Here is a 20168-nt window from a genome sequence, read left to right as displayed (position 1 = left end):
GATTCAGAAAAAGGGGCCTCTGGGAGCCAGAGTGAGAGAGAAATCCCAGGGAGGAGGGAGCAGGAGAAGGGGGACCCTTTAATTCTGTGCATGAACCAACAGAAATTCTGGGCTCATCCCCAAGTAGCAGAACATACCCAAGAAGCTTAGTAAGGGCTTTGGGAAATGAACTATGATATAAACCATCACCTAAGTCCCAGACCAACCCCTGAGCAGCACATGACAGGGTCAGGTCCAAACAGCTAAGGAAAAACTCTGAAAACGAACTGACACTGGAACCACCACCCATAGAAGGTGAGACAGAACTTGTAGTCTGAACCTAATTGTGTTGATTTGATTGTTAATATAAAAATAATCAACATCCAGAAGATTTAGCAGAACTCAAAGTCCCACAATATGGACTTCCCTGGTGGCACAGTGGTTAAGAATCCACCTGCCAATGCAGGGGACACGGGTTCAAGCCCTGGTCCGGGAAGATCCCACATGCCGCAGAGAAACTAAGCCCATGTGCCACAACTACTGAGTCTGCACTCTACAGTCAAAGCCACAGCTACTGAGCCTGCGTGCCACAACTACTGAAGCCTGCACACCTAGAGCCCATGCTCCGCAACAAGAGAAGCCTCCGCAACAAGAGAAGCCTGCACACTGCAACGAAGAGTAGCCCCCGCTCACTGCAACTAGAGATAGCCTGCATGCAGCAACGAAGACCCAATGCTGCCAAAAATTAATTAATTAATTAATTTTTAAAAAAAAGTCCCACAATATAATATTCAAGATGGCCAGGATAAATCCAAAATTACTTAACATACCAAGAACCAGGAAAATATGACCAGTCTTCAAAGGAAAGGAAAATAAACAAATGCTAATCCTAAAATGACCCAGATATTGAGATTACCTGACAAAGATTTTAAAGCTATTTAACCATCCTCCATGAAGTAAAAGTAAACACCTTTGAAATGAATAGAAAGGTAGAAGTTCTCAGTAGAGAACCAAAAAATAAAATAAGAACAAAATGGAAATTACATGAAGAAAAAAAATTACTGGAGGGACTCATTAGTAGAATAGAGATGACAGAGGAATGAATGAGTAAACTTGAAGATAGATCAATCTGAAGATCACAGAGGAAAAAAAAAACATCTTTTTTTAATGAACAGAGTTTTGGGACCTGTGGGACAATATTAAAGAAAATTGAATTCATAGTTTAAAACCTTCCTAACGAAGAAAATTCCAGGCCCAGAGTTTCACTGGCAAATTCTACCAAACACTTAAGGAAGAAATAATACTAGTTCTACACAAACTCCCCCAGAAAATAGAAATGGAGGGACACTTTGCAACTCATTTTATGAGGCCAGCATTATCCTGACACCAAAATGGAAAAAAAAAAGATATTACGAGGAAACTACAGACTAATATTCCACATGAGCGTAGACTAAAAATTCTCAACAGATTATTAGCAAATGGAATCCAGAAACATATAAAAAGGATAATACTTCACTACCAATTGGAGTTTATCCCAGGTAATTCAATGCTGATACAACATTCAAAAATCAATTAATGTAATTAACCATATTGACAAACTAAAGCAGAAAAAAAATACATGTTAATCTCAACTGATGAAGAAAACACATTAACAGAATTCAACATCTATTCATGATAAAATCTCTCAACAAACTAGGAACAGAAGATAACTTCCCTAACCTAAAAAAAAGGACATCTACAAAAAGGGCATCATACCTAAAGACTGAATGATTTCTCCCTAATATTGGGAACACAAAAGGATGCTCACTCTTGCGTATTCAATATTATCCAGAAAATTCTAACTAATGCAACAAGGCAAGGGGGGAAAAAGACATATGGATTGGAAAGGAAGAAATAAAACTCTCTATTAGTAGCCAACATGATTGCCTATATGGAAAATTCTATTAAATCTACAAAAAATTCCTAAAACTAATTAATGAGTTTGGCAAAGTCACAGGATACAAGTCATAATATAAAAATCAATTGTATTTCTATATACTGGCAACGAACAATTGGAAAACAAAATTAAATAAATAATAATTAACAGTTGCACCAAAATAATGAAAGTCTTAGGGATAAATACAACAAAATATATGATGGATCTTTATGCTGAAAAACTACAACACACCGATGAAGGAAATCAAAGCGATATAACATGTTCACTGATTGGAAGCCTCAATTCTGTTAAGACATCAGTTCTCCCTAAATTGATATGCAGATTCAATACAATCTCAATCAAAATCCCAGCAGTTTTTCTAGATATCAATAAGTTGATTCTAAAATTTATACGGAAAGACAAAGAAACTAGAATGCTAAAACAATTTTGGAAAAGTAGAACACTGGTGGAGAAATACCACTACATTGATAAAGATAGCATAGTACTGGTGAAAGGACAGATGCACAGATCAATGGAACGGAACAGGGAGTCCAGAAATAGATTGACACAAATATGGCCCATTGATTATTTTACAAAAGTGCAATGGGATAGATTGTCTTTTCAACAAATGATACTAGAGTAACTGGACATTCCTATGCAAAAATGTGAACCTTGACCTATATCTTATACTTTCTATTTTAAAAACTTAGTTGAAATGAATCTTGGACCTAAATGTAAACCTACGAAACTTTTAGAAGGAAGCAAAGGAGAAAATTCTTTGTCACCTTAGGTTAGACAGAATTCTTAAATGCAACATTAAACCAAATTCATAAAAGGAAATCTTGGTAAACTGGACCACAGGATAGAGAGAACATCAGTGTTGCCAGAGCTTAAGGGTGGGAGAAGGTTTTGACTACAAAGGGTTAATACATGGAAATTTTTAGGGAATGATGAACCATTCTGTATTTTTATTGCGGTGGTTACATGACGGTGCAAAACTCACAGAACTATACACCAAAAAGTCAATTGTACTGATATAAATTACAATTAAGTTGTATATACAGATACATATATTATATGGATGGATGGATGGATGTATTTATGAATTTTTAAAGAAGCTTTTCTCCTCATATCAAGTCATATCTAACAGATTTTGTATTTGTACAATTATTTTTCTTGAGACCAAGATTAGGACTGCTTTAATCCCAGTTAACTTTCCATTTTCTCTTATTCCATAGAACCTAAAACTTCATCATTTGAAATTTATTCTTTTTTGAGTAGGTTATTCTGTCTCAAGAAGGTCCAACTCCTATTACTGGGAGTGGTAAAATAACACAGTATCTGCCATTAGCACGTTAGCAGGGACCCATTTATTGGGTGAACTAGCTGTCATCGTGGATGGCAATGAGTAGGCCTCTGAGGGGCTGGGACACAGGACAGACATGCTTTGATGGGAGGAAAGGGAAAGAAAGGCCTGCAGCTCAGGACAATGATAGGGCACCAGAGGCGAGAGGTGGAGGTGGGAGGGCAGTGATCAGAGAGCAGAGATACGAGCCTGCCAAGAACAAAGGGTGATAACAGCTTTGCCTCCCGCTGGCTATGGACTTAGGCCAGTCTCTTCCTTGAGCTTTCATTTCATCTCTTATGAATCTGTCAAGTCTCCGCTCACATCTGATCCATAAGGTAACCAAGATCCTCTTCCTCTGCCTCCATTTATTCAAAAAATATTTATCATAACTGACTCCAATAATACTCTCTTCTGTTTGCACTAAAGCTCTTTTATATCTGCTTATCTTTTTTGATCCACGGGGAGGAGAATTAGCCCTGATTTCCGAGGAAGGAAATAGAGTCTCAGAAAAGTTAAATCATTTACCTGAAGTCACCCTTTCAATACTGAAGTGGACTCTTTCCATTATCTATACTCTGCTGCCCCCTACTGTGCACATAGCTTTAGGCACTAAACTTCAGACAACACACAGTTGCTATCAATACAATCTGAGGGTTTATATTTGTTAATTTAACAAATATTTATTGAGATCCTACTATGTGCCAGAAAAAAGACAAGCATGGTTCTTGTGCTTATGGAGCTTGTGATGTAGAGGGGGGGAGAGATAATTACATAAATAATTACATAATTACAATTTGGATGAGTACTAGAAGTACAAGGTGCTATATGAGGGTATAGAATAGGGGTATATGTAGTCTAGTCTGCAGACTTAGGGGAATCTTGCATGAAGTGTAGTCTATAGGAATAGATTATTTATTGGCTATGGAGCAGGTTAAGGAGGTATCAGAGATGGCTCCCAGGCCTCTGGCATGAACTGGGCAGAAGGAATACTGTGACTCAGTTGGGGAAGCCTAGCAGAAGATGAGATTCTGACTGGGAAGAACATGAGCTTGGCTTTGGTTTTTTTCAGTTTGTAAATTCTGTGGGACCTTCAGGTATAGATATGGAATAAGTAATTGGATTTAGGAGTTTGGGAGCAAGGTCCTAGGCTAGAGATAGAAATTTGGGAGTTGTTGGGATGCAGGTGGTATTTAAAATTGGGATTAATGGAGACTTCCCTGGTGGCCCAGTGGTAAAGAATCCACCTTACAATGCAGGGGACGTGGCCTCGATCCCTGGTCGCAGAACTAGGATCCCACATGTCGTGGGGCAACTAAGCCCGTGCGCCACATCTACTGAGCTCACGCGCTCTGGAACCGGCGCACCACAACTACAGAGCCCACGTGCCCTGAAGCCTGTGCGCCACAACGAGAGAGAAGCCCACACCACAACAAGGATCCCACGTGCACAACTAAGACTCAATGCAGCCAAAAAAATTTTTTTAATTAAAAAATTTTTTAAAATAAAATTGTGGTTAATGGATGAAATCTCTTTGTAAGAAAAGAACAGAAAGAGGAAGGAAAAGTGTTTCTAGTGGCTGGATTATGAGTCTGGAGAAAATCACTCATATGCCCATTGGCATTCGTTTAAAGTATTACTTTCAAGGAAAAACAATGAAGAAAGACTTGTTTGTTAACATAAATTGCTAGAAATAAAAATAAACAAAGGCAGAAAAAAAAAAACCACAGAAAGAGAAGAGGGCTTATAACTGCCATGAGAAGCTCTTGAATTTAAAAGGTCAATTGGGGGCTTCCCTGGTGGCGCAGTGGTTGAGAATCTGCCTGCCAATGCAGGAGACATGGGTTCGAGCCCTGGTCTGGGAAGATCCCACATGCCGCGGAGCAACTAGGCCCGTGAGCCACAATTACTGAGCCTGCGCGCCTGGAGCCTGTGCTCCACAACAAGAGAGGCCGCGATAATGAGAGGCCCGCGCACCGCGATGAAGAGTGGTCCCCACTTGCCACAACTAGAGAAAGCCCTCGCACAGAAACGAAGACCCAACACAGCCATAAATAAAATAAATAAATAAATATTTTTTTTAAAAAAAAAGTAATTTAAATGCAAGTTGAGTGGCATGTATATTAAAAAAAAAAAAAAAAAAGGTCAATTGGAAGAGATGGGACTAGAAAAGGAAAGTTAGAATGAGGGGCCAGAGAGGTTGAAAGGAAAATCAGAGTGTGATAAAAGCCAAGGGAAGAGTGTGTTTTAAGAGGGAGACTGTTGGGGCTTCCCTGGTGGCGCAGTGGATAAGAATCTGCCTGCCAATTCAGGGGACACGGGTTCAATCCCTGGTCCAGGAAAATCCTACATGCCACAGAGCAACTAAGCCCATGCGCTACAACTACTGAGCCCACGTGCCACAACTACTGAAGCCCGCGTGCCTAGAGCCCATGCTCTGCAACAAGAGAAACCACCTCAATGAGAAGCCCACGCACAGCAATGAAGAGTAGCCCCCGCTCGCTGCAACTAGAGAAAGCCCACACGCAGCAACAAAGACCCAACACAGCCAAAAATAAAAATAAATAAAATAAATAAATATATAAAAAAATAATAAGAGGGAGACTGTCAACTGTAATGGAAGTTACAAAGTAATCAAGTACAAATTAAACAAATAAATAAATAAATATGCTTTTTAAAAAATCAAGTAAAAATTATTTACCTGACTCTCCTAGTAAAATTGAGGTCCAGTTGTAGAGGCCTAGAGCCTGAGAAGCCCAGGATCTCCTAGAAAAACCTCCAGAAGCTACCATAGTGTGTTGTCTTGGACCAGTGGTCTTCATACTATTTTTTTCACATACCACCCAAAAAATTTTCATAGATGATGTAACCCCAAAATTAAAAGATATTTCCCTGAAAACTATCAACAAAATGTAAAGGCAGTCTACTGAATGAGAGAAGATATTTGCAAATGATATATCTGATAAGGGGTTAAAATATACCAAGGACTCATGCAACTCAATATCAGAGAAAACAAACAACTCAATTTAAAAATGGGCAGAAGACCTGAATAGACATTTTTCCAAAGAAGACATACAGATGGCCAGCAGACACATGAAAAGATGCTCAACATCACTAATCATCAGGAAATGCAAATCAAAACCACAATGAGATATCACCTCGCATCTGCCAGAATGGCCATCCTTAAAAAGACAACAAATAACAAGTGTTGGTGAGGGTGTGGAGAAAAGAGAATCTCCATGAACTGTTGGTGGGAATGTAAATTGGTACAGCCACTGTGGAAAATAGTGTGGAAGTTCCTCAAAAAGTTAAAAATAGAACGACCATGTGATCCAGGAATTCCACTTCTGAGTATTTTTCTGAAGAAAACAAAAACACTAATTCAAAAAGATATATACATAGCAGGATTATTTACAATAGCCAAGATAAGGAAGCAACATAAGTGTCCATCGATAGATGAATGGATAAAGAAGATGTGTATATATACAATGGGATATTACTCAGCCATAAAAAGAATGAAATCTTGCCATTTGTGACAACATGGATGGACGGACCTACAGGGTATTATGCTAAGTGAAATGTCAGACAAAGACAAATACCGTATGATTTCAGTTATATGTGGAATCTAAAAAACAAAACAAATGAACAAACATGACAAAACAGAAACAGACTCAGAGATACAGAGAAAAAACAGGTGGTTGCTAGAGGGGAGCGGGGTGTGGGGATGAGTGAAATAGGTGAGGAAAATTAAGAAGTACAAACTTCCAGTTACAAAATAAATGATTCACAGAGATGAAATGTACAGCATAGAGAATATAGTCAATAATATTGTAATAACCTTGTATGGTGACAGATGGTAACTAGACTTACTGTGGTGACCATTTTGTAATATATAGAAATATCAAATTACTATGTTGTGCCCCTGAAACTAACATAGTGATGTAGGTCATTATGCTTCAATTAAAAAAGGATGTTTCCCTGAAACTGGTATTTTTAATTGTCTCTTTGTCACTTCCAGTATTTTTTTTTCTTTCTCAGACTATTTTATTTTATTTTAAAATTTTTATTGGAGTACAGTTGACTTATAATGTGTTAGTTTCAGGTGTACAGCCAAGTGAATCAGTTTTATATATATATCTCCATTCTTTTTCAGATTCTTTTCCCATACAGATTATTACAGAATATTGAGTAGAGTTCCCTGTGCTTTACAGTAGGTCCTTATTAGCCATCTATTTTATATATAGTAGTGTATATATGTTAATCCCAATCTCCTAATTTATTACTTCCCCCCATGTTTCCCTTTTGGTAACCATAAATTTGATTTTGAGATCTGTGAGTCTTTCTGTTTTGTAAATAAGTTCATTTGTATTATTTTTTATTAGATTCCACATACAAGTGGTATCATAAGATATTTGTCTTTGTCTGACTGGCTTCACTTGGTATGATAATCTCTAGGTCCATCCATGTTGCTGCAAATGGCATTATTTCGTTCTTTTTCATGGCTGAGTGATATTCCATTTTATATCTGTACCACATCTTCTTTATCCATTCCTCTGTCAATGGACATTTAGGTTGCTTCCATGTCTTGGCTATTGTAAATAGTGCTGCAATGAGCATGGGGTGCATGTATCTTTTTGAATTCACTTCCAGTATTTTTTATTGCCCCATGCAATAAATGTATTTGTAATTGCCCCAGGCAATAGATTACCATAGTAAGATTCATGTTGACCCAGGATATGCCTTTCTTATGAAGATTAGAAGAATTACAATTATGAAAGAAAAGCCAGCTTGGAGCCTCAACCCCAGGAACTTTCTCAGGTAGAATGCATATGGAAGTTGAGGACCTGGAAATTAATGCCCTTAAAATGATCAGTAGATGAGAACCCCATAGAAAGTCTTCCTATATCACAGGGGTATCGCATACCTCCATTTGAAGCCAGTGTTGCAAAGGATTAGAGGCAATCTGAAACTACTGCCAGGTTCCTGGAATCTGGAACTGACTGATGGGGTCAGCTGGACCTGATGAAATCAAACCCCCACTTTTAAATGCCTGAAGGGTATAAGGAGATGCAGAGATAGGGATAGGTAGCTTGGGGGATCCTCCAAAGGCTTTTAGGTTCAGGCATCTCCTACCGCTCCAGGGGACCAGCTGGAACTATATCACGGCTCTTAGAATCAAGAGCTAGCCATCAGGGCTTGCTGGCCTCAGTGAAATTAGAGTCCAATCCAATTTAGCAACATAAAGGTGAGGTGTAACCATGAAGCAAAACAACTGATTATTTAACACACCCACCCAAACAGATCCACTCCAATTCATTCATTCTCTCAACTGCCAGGTCCCCAGCAATGTATGAGGTTCTAGGGTTACTCAAATAAGCAAACAAGCATAACCCATAGGCCAAGACTTTGAGAAGCTTAGAGGGAGAGATTTTTAAACAAATCATCATAATATACTGTAATAAAGAGTTAATAAAACGATGGGCAAGATCTATGGGAGCACTGAAGAAAGAGTGTCTTGGGTGAGAGGGTCAAAGAAAACTTCCCAAAGCATCTGAGTTATTTCTTGACAGGCATGTAGTACATCAGATGGTGGGGGAAAGATGTGGGAGGCGGAGGAAGCAGCATGCCACTTTGGCAGCCAGTGTCTAAGTTGGCACTCCAAGAACAAAGCCAGCTTCACGGGCATGTGACCTCGGCAGTCACACAGGGCCTCGCACTTAGAAGGGTCCCCGCACTTGTTTTAATGCTCTGCTGTCACCATCTTGGAATTCGTAATATTTTTTAAACAAGGGGCCCTGAAATTTCATTTTGCACTGGGCCTGCAAATTACATAGCAGGTCCTGCGAGGGGGCAAGATAAAGGCAGGGAAGCCTGTCAGGACACTGTAGCCCAAATAGGAGATAATGAGGGGGATAAATTAATCTTATCATAACAGTAATATAGATGCACACTGTTCTTTTCAACACTTACCTAGTGTTTCTCTGTTTAGATGTAGCAGTTTCCCCAGTTGGAAAATATTTAGGTCGATTTTGATCTTTTGTAATTACAAAGAATGCTGCAGTGAATAATTGTGTACATCTGTCTGTGTACGTATGCAAAGATTATCTGTCTAGGATAAATTCTCAAAATTAGAATTGATGAGTCAAAGGTATGCTCATTTTCAAGGTTGAAAGGCATGGCTAATTTGTGCTCCAAAGAAAGTCTACCAGTTTATATCCCTTCTCAAAGTGCTTTAATCGTGCCCTCTTTAACACTCTGTAATATTCAACTTTTTGATATTTGCAGTCTCGTGGGTGAGAAAGCAATAGCTCATTGTTCCAATTTGCCTTTCTTTAATTAAATAAGGTTGGACTTTAAAACAAAGAATATAAGTCCATATTTCTGTTTACGTGAAGCCCATTTTATCCTTTGCCATTTTTGAACTGGGTAATAGGTCCTTTGCTTAATGGTTTCTAAAGAACTGTCTTATGTTAAGAAAATTAATAATAAATATTTTACCGTTCTTTTTTTTTTTACTTTATTTCTGGTATTTTTTTTGGCCAAGCAAATTAAGGCCTGAATTTTTGAAACTGCCCGCCTAAGTGAACTGCTTTTGCTTATATCATACCGTAATAAATGCCCTCTTTTCGGGGAATTTCCTTTAGAGACTAATACACTTACTTTTTCAAAAGTTCAACTTATATTTATGTATTTTTTTTAATAGATAATATATTCACATGGTTAAAAAGTCATAGAGGTATACAGTGAAAAAGAGGTATACAGGGAGCTCTCACCCTGTCCTCAAGCCACATAGTTTCTCTCCGGGAAGGTATTCACTGTTATCAGTGCCCTGGGTATCCTTCCATATTTGACATGTAAACAAGCAAATGCACACACACACACGCACACACACACACACACACACACTCTTTTCTTCCCATTATTGCGTAAATAGTAGCATACCATAACCAGTATTCTGCACCTTCCTTTTTTTCATTTAACATCACATTTTGGAAATAATTTCCTAACAGTTCATAAAATAATTTCTCATTTTCTTAAATGACTGAGTGTGTTTTATTGAATGCACATCACTTTGAGGATGTTCTTAAGGGAAAAAAATCTAAGTGGAAAATACCTTGGAGTCATTTGAGGCTGGATTCTGAGACAGAGGCAGGGGATTGAACTGGGGCTTCTCTACATCCTGAACAATCAGACCCTTTCCTTCCTCCATGCCTTCACCCCTATTTTCTGCCAATTAAAACTTCACAGTCTTCCATTGCTTATAACTTTTAAACACATGTGTGGTAATGTTCAGTGTATATTGTATATAAAACAATTAGTTTTAAACATATTACTTGGTTAGATAGGCTCATCTCAAATGCTATTCCTTTTGGAAGGCTTCCTTGATCTCTGATTTTCCCCAGCCAGAGTGACTTCACTCCCTCTGAAATCCTATAGGATGTTGTAATGTGTTGTGGTTATTTGTCACATCTTATGTGTGCTCAGGTCTTAGCTCTTTTACCTGAAGACAGTCTCACTCGCCACAGTACCTTCCAGAATGGCTGCTTAGTAATGTTTATAGAATTTTTGAGGTGATTAATGAATGAACAAAAGAACAAGCAGATAAGGACATAAGCTTTAGTGTCAGACACTTGGGCTTTATTCCCACTTTTGCCGTTTTCTAGGTGTATCATTGGGTAAATCTCTTCTCCTCTCACCCTTTCTTTGGAATCTGCCTCATAGGATAACTGTGAAGATTAAGTGATGTAACAAATATAAATTGCTTTGCACATAATAAGCCCTCATTAAATGTCAGCTGCTGTAATAGGAATTCAGAGGAAGGAGAGAAATCAAGAGGTCTTCCTGAACTGGATCGTGCTCTCCAGCCTCCCATCTATACTTCCTTTCAGACCCCAAATCAGAACTTCTCTCTCCTCTATTCATGTTTTCTCTCTTTTTTTTAAATTTACTTATTTTATTTATTTTTATTTTTGGCTGTGCGAGCTTTCTCTCGTTGCGGTGCGTGGGCTTCTCATTGCGGTGGCTTCTCTTGTTGCGGAGCACAGGCTCTAGGCACGCGGGCTTCAGTAGTTGCAGCACTCAGGCTCAGTAGTTGCGGCACGCGGGCCCTAGAGTGTGCGGGCTTCAGTAGTTGTGGTGCACGGGCTTAGTTGCTCTGCCGCATGTGGGATCCTCCCAGACCAGGGCTTGAACCTGTGTCCCCTGCATTGGCAGGTGGATTCTCAACCACTGTGCCACCAGGAAAGTCCCTTCTCTTTTTCTAGCACCTCATATCCAATACATTGTATGTTTGGTCAACTCTACTTTCAAAATCTATTAAGAATCCAACTACATCTCACTATCCCCACTTGGACTCGGGTCCAAGCCACCATCATCTTGCACCTGATGGATTATTGCAATAGCCTCCTAGCTGGCCTTTCTGCTTATGACTTTTCACTTGTTCTCAGCAGCAACCAAAGTGCTTCTGTTAAAGGTAAGTCAGAAGATGTCTCTTCAGTTCTCAAAAGCTTCTACTGGCTTTCTCTCTCAGGGAGAGCACCCCTTCCCTCCATAACCCTCATCTTCTAATACCCTCAACCTTCTTCCACTCCAACCACATTGGTCTCCAAGATGCTCCTCAAACCTCCCAGGCAAGCTCTTGTCCCAGAACGTTTTCACTTGCTATTCCCTCTTCTGAATTCATTTCTCTCAGATGGCTGCATGATCCACTCCCTTCTTGTCCCTTCAGTTCTTTACTGAAAACACGCCTTCTTACTGAGGTTTTCCCTGGTTATTCGATCCAAAATTACACACACACACCTTTCAGCTTTCATATCCTAGTTCCCTGCTTTTCTCAACAGCTGTTACTATTTAACATACTATATATATTAATTATTTTGCTTGTTTTCTGTCACACCTAGTATAAGTTCCATGAAAGTGGGGCGTTTGATTTGATTTGTTTGTTGACTGCTCTATCCCAGCACCTAGAATATGTAGATTATATCTATTGACAATTACAACACTGAAAATCAAAGCTGATACATTTAAAAATATTTACATATTAATTCATTTAAAATGATAAATGCATCAACATAAATAACATTTTTATGAAAAATAACTATATTTTCCAAAACAAAACAAAAAATTTAGTGAGAAGAGTGGTATTGTCTTACAGTCTTGAAAACCTGTTTAAAGTCTGACTTTATAGAAGATAGGGCTTCCCTGGTGGCGCAGTGGTTAAGAATCCGCCTGCCAATGCAGGGGACATGGGTTCGAGCCCTAGTCCGGGAGGATCCCACATGCCGCGGAGAAACTAAGCCCGTGCACCACAACTACTGAGCCTGCGCTCCAGAGCCGGTGAGCCACAACTACTGAGCCCACGTGCTACAGCTACTGAAGCCCACACACCTAGAGACCACACTCTGCAACAAGAGAGGCCACCGCAATGAGAAGCCCGCGCACCACAACAAAGAGTAGCCCCCAGGGGCTTCCCTGGTGGCGCAGTGGTTGAGAATCTGTCTGCCAATGCAGGGGACACGGGTTCGAGCCCTGGTCTGGGAAGATCCCACATGCCGCGGAGCAACTGGGCCCGTGCACCACAACTACTGAGCCTGCTCATCTGGAGCCTGTGCTCCGCAACGGGAGAGGCCGCGATAGTGAGAGGCCCGCGCACCGCGATGAAGAGTGGCCCCCGCTTGTCGCAACTAGAGAAAGCCCTTGCACAGAAACGAAGACCCAACACAGCCAAAAATAAATAAATAAATAAATAAAATTTTAAAAAATGAGTAGCCCCTGCTCACCACAACTAGAGAAAGCCCGCGTGCAGCAACAAAGACCCAACACAGCCAAAAATAAATAAATTAATTAATTTTTTTAAAAAAAGAAAAAAGAAAACTCCCACAAATCTCAAAAAAAAAAAGATAGAAGATAGATGTCTTCTTATGTCTACTTCTGCAGTCAATCTACTCATGAGAAAATGAGAGTCAAAAAAAAATAATGTCTTAGTATTATTAGGAAAATAGTTTTGATCTCACAGACCCACTAAAAGGGTCAGGACCACACTTTGAGAACTGCTGGCTTAGAACATGAAGTTCAAACTCCTTAGCGTGGCATTCATATATATCCACACCTTTGTGTATACAGTTCCCTTCTCACTCTACCCAGCAAATCCCTGCTGGTCATTCAAGGCCCATCTCACCTCCTGACAGCTCTAGACAGTTGTTCCCTCCTCTCTACTCCCATAATATTTTTCTCTTCTCTCTTATAGCACATACTATGTTATCTTCTTGGTGTCTATTTAAGTGTCTATCTCCCCAAATGACTATCTTTCTAAAGGAAGTTTTACTTTACAAGTGAGGAAACCAAGGCTCAAAGAGATGAAACGACTTGCCCAAAGATGCACTACAAATTAGTGACAGCCAATATTGAATCCAGGTTTCTGACTCTAAGTCCAGTGCTTTTTCCCTGGAAGAGGAGAAAAGAGAAGTCAGCGCCCTAGTGATTCCATCTTAGGCTGTTACTCTGAAGCCTGCTAAACCTCCTCTTGGGCTGGCTTCACAATGCTCTCTAGACTTTTCCTACTAGGGACCTACCTTAGGGTTACATTTTATAAGCATCCAACCTCTTCCTTCTTTATCATCAATTACCTACAGCCACTCACATCTACCACCTTTGGTAGCTGGCTCAGGGACCACTTGAGCCCTACGTTCACATTAGCAGTTCAATGAGCATTTGGCATTAGGAGTAAGGAGATGAATAAGAGATCTTATCCTTAGATGCTCAGTCCGGTCTGTTTCCTTTCACTCTTTGAATGTACTATTTCCTCCTTCTGGAATATACCCTCTCTCAAATCTTCTAACTTTGAGCAGTTTGTTGCTCTTTCCTCAGTGTTTCCATAACACTTTGTTCTCATCACTGCCGTAATTTATCACGTAACCAAAATGATTTGCTTATGTCTGTCTCCCTCCTAGACTGTGAGCTGTTCAATTCAATGGTGTGGATGCACTCTTCCATCTCTTATTTCCCTGACACTGCCAACCCCTCTCCCTCTCCTTGAAACGTTTCTCCCCTTTCCTGTATATTCCATAACCCTGATTCCTCAATCGTTTAGACCACTCTTTAGACTGAACATGTCTCAACAGGGGGCCCTCAGGCTTTTGCTCTTTCCTACTCCTGTCTTTCAGTTTCAGCTATCATATTGACCTGAATGTTTCCAAAATACCTATCCTCCACCCTCCTCCGAACTCATTGCTGTACCCATCTCAGGGATCTTGTGGTCACCTCAAACTCAGCAAGCCTAAAACCAAAGCCCTTGTCAATTCCCTCAAGCTGGTTCCTCCTTATGACAACGTCATTTCTGTGAAGACACCACCATCCATCTTTCTGGACTTGCCATTACTCCAAACTCCTTTCCATCTTCTTCTTTGCCCAATGTGTCTTAAATTTGTCTCTTTTTTTTTCCCCCACCCTTAAAAAAAAAAATTGGGTTCTGAGGTCAGATTGCTTCAGTTCTGCCACTTATGAGTCGTGGTTAAATGAGATATAATACAGTAAAGGGCTTAACCCAGTGCTTGATACATAGTAGACATTCAATAAATGCTAATTATGTTTGTTATCATCATTTCCTTGTATGCAGAAGGTTGCAGTAATCTCCCAACTAATCTCTTTGCCTCCTCTGGTCATTATTCTATATACTGGGAGGGGAACTAATATGGAACATCTATTAAGTGCTAAGCACTTCATCCTTACAGCAACCTTATGCAGTAATATCAGCATGATTTTATAAAAATGAACAGAGCCAAGAGATTTGAACATAGGTCTGACTCTAAAGCCTGTTCCCTTTCCACACCTCCAAATTACCAGGTAACCATAAAACATCATTTTCCACACACCATCTTGCTCAAAAAAACCTTCAATCACAACCACTCCCATTTCCCTTCAGAACATAACCCAAATTCATTTTCCTAGGGTTTACAGTCTTAGACTATTTCCCTACATCCCAGCACTTTCCTATGGGAACCCTGTGCTTCAGAGAAACAGATCTACTGCCCCAGCCATGTCTTGTACACCCTCATCTTCGTACCTGACATCATGCCCTCTCCATTCCCCTTCCCGTCTGAATCTGGCCTTTCCTTCAAGGCTTAGCTAGAGTTGCCGCCACCCAACCCCTAATGCCTGTCCTGACTTCTCCAGTCCCCCTTCAAGCCTCCTCTGATCCCTGGAGCACCTGCCTGTATGCTTTTTGACACTTGGTGTTTGCCACTCTGTGTTTCTTTGTACTTATGTTTTCTCACCAAGCTGTAAACATCTACACTTCAGGGAATCAGCCTCTCTTTTTTTTTTTTTTGTATCCCAAGTAGCCCAGAGCCTTACATATATATAGAAAGTGTTCAATAAATATGGGTCGTTTTGGATGAAAGATGATCTTCCCAACTGGTTGATGTCTCTCCCTCTGTGGGTGAGAGAATGAGCTTCACCTTAATTTCACCTAATGTCTCCAGGGCTACCCCCCTGAAATGCTCCTCGGGTTTATTCTTTAGTTTCTCACCCTCCCTGCCCTCCCTTCTCCACTGCCACCCTCTCAGACCCTCTCCTCCAGGGCTATTTCTTCAGCTCATTCCCTCCGACCTCACCATTACCCCAGGGCAGCCTCATTCCCCTCCCCCAGGCCCAGACCCCCTCCTGCAGTGTCCCGCCTCAGACCCTCTCCCCCAGGACTATGCCTTTGGCTTCGGACCCCCAACCCCGGATATCCTCTCCCAGAGCCGCGGCGTGGTTCTGTTTCTAGGATTATTTATTTAGCCTCTTCCCCCTCCCCCTGGGCTGCCACTCAGGCCCCCCTCCTCCAGTTCCACCCTTTTGGACCCTGCCTCCAGAGCGGTTCTTTTGGCCTCTGCGACTCCCACCCCAGCGTCGTTCCTCGGCCAGTGTCTCCGGGCTGGCCCGGAGCCGCCGGCTCCGCGGGTCCCGCCTGGGTGCTGCCCCCGCGCCCCTGGCCGCCCCCCGCCGGGGCGCGGCGCGCGGAGGCGGGGGCGCGCGGGCTGCCGAGGCGGCGGCGGCGAAGACAGGCGGGCCGGGCGCGTGTCCGCGGCGCGGTGACTCGGCGGCTCCGCAGCGGCTGCAGCGGGAGGACCCGGCCGGAGCCGCCGCCGCCGCCGCCGCCATCGCAGCCGGGCGGCCGGGCCCCGCCGCCGGGATGCCGAAGAGCCGGGGCGGCCGCGCCGCGCCGGGGCTGCCGCCGCCGCCGCCGGGCCTGGCCCCGCGCTGGAGCCTCTGGCGGGCCCCGGAGCGGCTGCTGCTGCTGCTGCCCGCGCTCTGCTGCCTCCCGGGCGCCGCGCGGGCGGCGGCGGCGGCGGCGGCGGCGGGGGCCGGGGACCGGGCGGCGCGGGCGGCCGAGGTGGAGGCGCCCTTCGCCGGGCAGGTGGGGCTGGCGCGCCGGGCCGGGGCGCGGGCTCGGGACCTCCGGGCAGGGCGGGGGGCGGCGCCGGGGCCGGGCCTGGGCCGGGCTGCGCCGGCCGCCCGGGGCGCGGAGGTGGCGCGCCGGGGGTCCGCGCCGGCGGTCTGGGCTAGCGGCCCAGGGCGGGGGCTGGGAAGGGCCGCGCCAGGCCCGCGGGGGCCCGGAGCCGCTTCAGCACCGCGGACAGGGGCAGCGGGCGGGGGCGGAGCGGGAGGGTCGGAACTGTGGCGGTGCGGCGTGTGGCCTGCCTGCCTATGTGTGAAGGAAGCCGTACAACGCCTGGGAGTAAATAGTAAGCGCAGCCAGTCTGTTGTGGTTTGGGAGAAGAACCCGAGGGTGTTCAAGCTGGAGACGAGAGGACAGGGCGGGGGGGAGCGGGGGGCGGGGAGGGCGGCGGGGGACGGGGGAAGGACTCGATCACTGTCTTCGTATGTGAAGGGCTGTCGCGTGGAGGAAGGACGGCCTTGCTCTGCGTGGCCCCGCAGGCCAAAACTAGGGCCAACGGGGGTGGGGGTAAGGGTCGCAAGAAGGCGAATTTCGCTCACCATGAGAAGAAGTTTGTAACAATCGGAGCTGCTCAACCAGCTCGGGAGGCGGTGAGCTGCTCATCGCAGAGATGTGCAAGCAAAAGCTCCAGGAGGGGACTGGATGGATGCATGCATAATACCTGCCTGGGTACAAGCATAATAATAACAATAATGCCAGCTAGCATCGACTGAGCACTCACTATGTGCCAGGCCTGGTGCTGAGTTTTATGTGAATTATCGCGTTTAATCCTCGTAACTACGCTGCGAGATAATTGTAATTATTTTCCTCATTTTACAGCTGAGGATACAGACTCAGAGAACTAAGTAACTTGCCCAAGATCACACAGCTAGTGAGTAATGGAGTTGGGATTCTAACCTAGGCAGGCTGACTCTAGTCTCCACATATTTAACCATGATATTATCCTATGTCACACAAGGGGGGCGGGGGGCAGTTGGACTAGGTAATATCTCTGGTCTCTTCCAACCTACAGGTCTGCAATTCTGATAAGTGACGTTGAGACAGTGTTGTTGTTGTTGTTGTTTGCTGAGGAATATCAGAGTGATCGCCTCACTTATCGTAAGAGATGGAGTGTGATTGTTGAAGCAGTCTATTTGTTCAGAAGAATCTGCCAGAACAGGAATTCTTAATTGGGCATGGGACTCAGGGAGTCTGAAATCTTGTGTAAAATTGTGTTTGTATGTGCAAATGGGTTTTTCTTGGAGAGAATCCCTAGATTTCTTCAGACTCTCAAAGGGGTACATGATCCCCCCCAAATTAGGGTGTGTAGAAAGTCTCTAGTCCTGCCGGTAGTTTTCTTCCAAATGCCTTATAATTGCTGTTGACTTTTAGTGAAAACTTTCCCTAGCTTGTTTGTGTTTTCAGCTTTATTTCATCTCAAAGTAATGCATTTCATGAGTTTACACCCTATAAAAAGTAGGATTCCTTTAGTCTTCCTGAGTGCACAGGGTGAGGCGGAAAGACCCTAGCCTGGGATTTAGGAGGCCTGGGCTTCTAATCCTACCTTGGCTCCTGGTGGCTTCTGTGACCTTGGGCCATTTCCTTGCCCTCTCTAAGCCTGAATTTTACCATCTCTAATACAAAGAGATAGGGCTAAATGATCTCAACTCTGAAACCCTTTTATTCCTATGATATTTCAAGCATTTAAGAGGAGGCTTTTTGGTTGAATATGTTAGGATTGGAGAGAAGGTAATGCTACCCACTCCTTATCTTTATCAGTTTTATAGGCTTTGATTATTCCACCTCTCTTAGCCTTTGTCTTTTCATACTTGTTTCCCCCTTATAATAGGCCACCTCTAGAATAGTCACATTCATCCTCACGAATCATTTTAATTACCCTTTTCTAGATATCCTTGGGCCCTAACTTTCAATGGATGTCAACCTGACCATTCTCCCCAAATATGGGACCTTGTCATCTTACACAAAGGAGGATGATTTCCTCTTTGATTTTTAGGTCCCTTCCTGCTGCTGCCTATCTCTTTGTCAGCCTTCCTGATCCCAACACATTAGGACACTGCCTTAGGAAACAATCCGCAGTAGCTCCCCGATCCCTTTCCTGGGTCAAAACTGATAGCCTGGAACACAACACCCTATCTGTGTATTATTCTTACCAGAGTACATTGTTACCTTACATTTCCCACGTTGACATTTATCTGCCATTTTGTATCCCACTCAGTACCTTCCTTTAGCTCTCTCTCTCTCTCTCTCCTTTGGCAGAGCATGTCCCTACCTGAAAGGGCTTAATATGATCTGCAGTCCTGAAATTTTCACTTTGCTCTACTTCTTCTGGATCACTGATAAAAAATTTAAATCAGACAGGTCCCAGCATGGTCTCTTGGGGCCCCTTGCATTCTTAATCTCCTTTCATTTAGAGACGTGACCAGCTCCATCTATTTATTTATTTCCACCTATTTATTTATTGCCTTCTATTGTTTATTTCCTTCTACCGTTTTCTGTCTCTGAGTTCTCAGGCCCTCATCGCCCTCAATTCCATGGTGTCTCCATTTTCCATTTCTAATATATTGTCCAAAACTTTCTGAAAGATAATTATATCCAGTCCTTCTGTGAACAATTTGCACACTATTATTCCCTCATTGAATCCTAGTGGATCATGTGGTTGAAACCTTATAGAAATATTGCTGCTTTTCAGCGAGAAGATAACGTTGCTTAGTCCTCTCTCTGTCTTTTAAGGCCTCTGCAGTCTGACTCCACCCTACCGCCTCACTAGAAGCTGCCTTTCCCCCTGCTCATCCATACACATCCTTACTCCAGACAAGCTTGTTTCTCCTTTATCCTAAGATAAGCTCCCCATGTTTCCCTGGACATTTACACATGCTGTACCTCCCCCCATCCATCTGCCTCCTTTCTTAAAGTTCCAGCTCAAGCCCTGCCTCTCTAGGAAACTCTCCCTGACTTCTCTAGGCATTTATTTCTCTCTTCTCAGAGGAGCACTTTGAGGCAGCTCCAGCCAGCTTGTCATTTAATTTTTTTTTTTAATACTTAAACATTATTTTCGGGAAAAGGGTTGTGGTTCTTAGGCAGGGCCTTCCCCAACCAAAGTGCTTTATGTTTTTAGATCCAGCACAATCCTCAACTCTCAGTGTTCATTGTTAATTACTCAGAAAGCATCCAGTGATTCTTCTCTTCATCCTTTAGGCCAAAAAGTTACATGCATCTGAAATAGACACTCATGGGCATGTGGTCTCAAGGTGCCTTCTAAAACCCTTCTTAGGGATAAAACTCATTGCCTACTTGTCCTTCCTTTAATGAAAATAGAGGCTATTCCGCTTGTCAGTGATTCCACAATGACACCCTTGAGTTCTTTCATAACTCTTTAGGTAGGCTGTCATCAAGTGGTAGTGATATACAATAGAGAGGAATTGAGAGGTGGCCATGACCTTAGAGATCCCTAAGTAAGCACACTTAACAGATACTTAACAGATACTTCG

The 20168-nt window shown here is 42.9% G+C and overlaps 1 protein-coding gene across 1 annotated transcript in view; it reads left to right on the top strand.

The window, feature by feature from the left end:
- Positions 1-16413: 16413 nt before the first annotated feature.
- MMP24 (matrix metallopeptidase 24) overlaps positions 16414-20168 on the top strand; it is a 43346-nt gene continuing 39591 nt past the window's right edge. The window contains exon 1 of the mRNA XM_061208195.1: positions 16414-16638. Within this exon, the coding sequence (XP_061064178.1) occupies positions 16414-16638 (225 nt within the window). The remainder of the gene's footprint in view (positions 16639-20168) is intronic.

This window comes from Eubalaena glacialis, chromosome 13 (genome assembly GCF_028564815.1).
Source record: "Eubalaena glacialis isolate mEubGla1 chromosome 13, mEubGla1.1.hap2.+ XY, whole genome shotgun sequence".
NCBI lineage: Eukaryota > Metazoa > Chordata > Mammalia > Artiodactyla > Balaenidae > Eubalaena > Eubalaena glacialis.
This window is presented reverse-complemented; position numbering and strand designations above follow the sequence as displayed.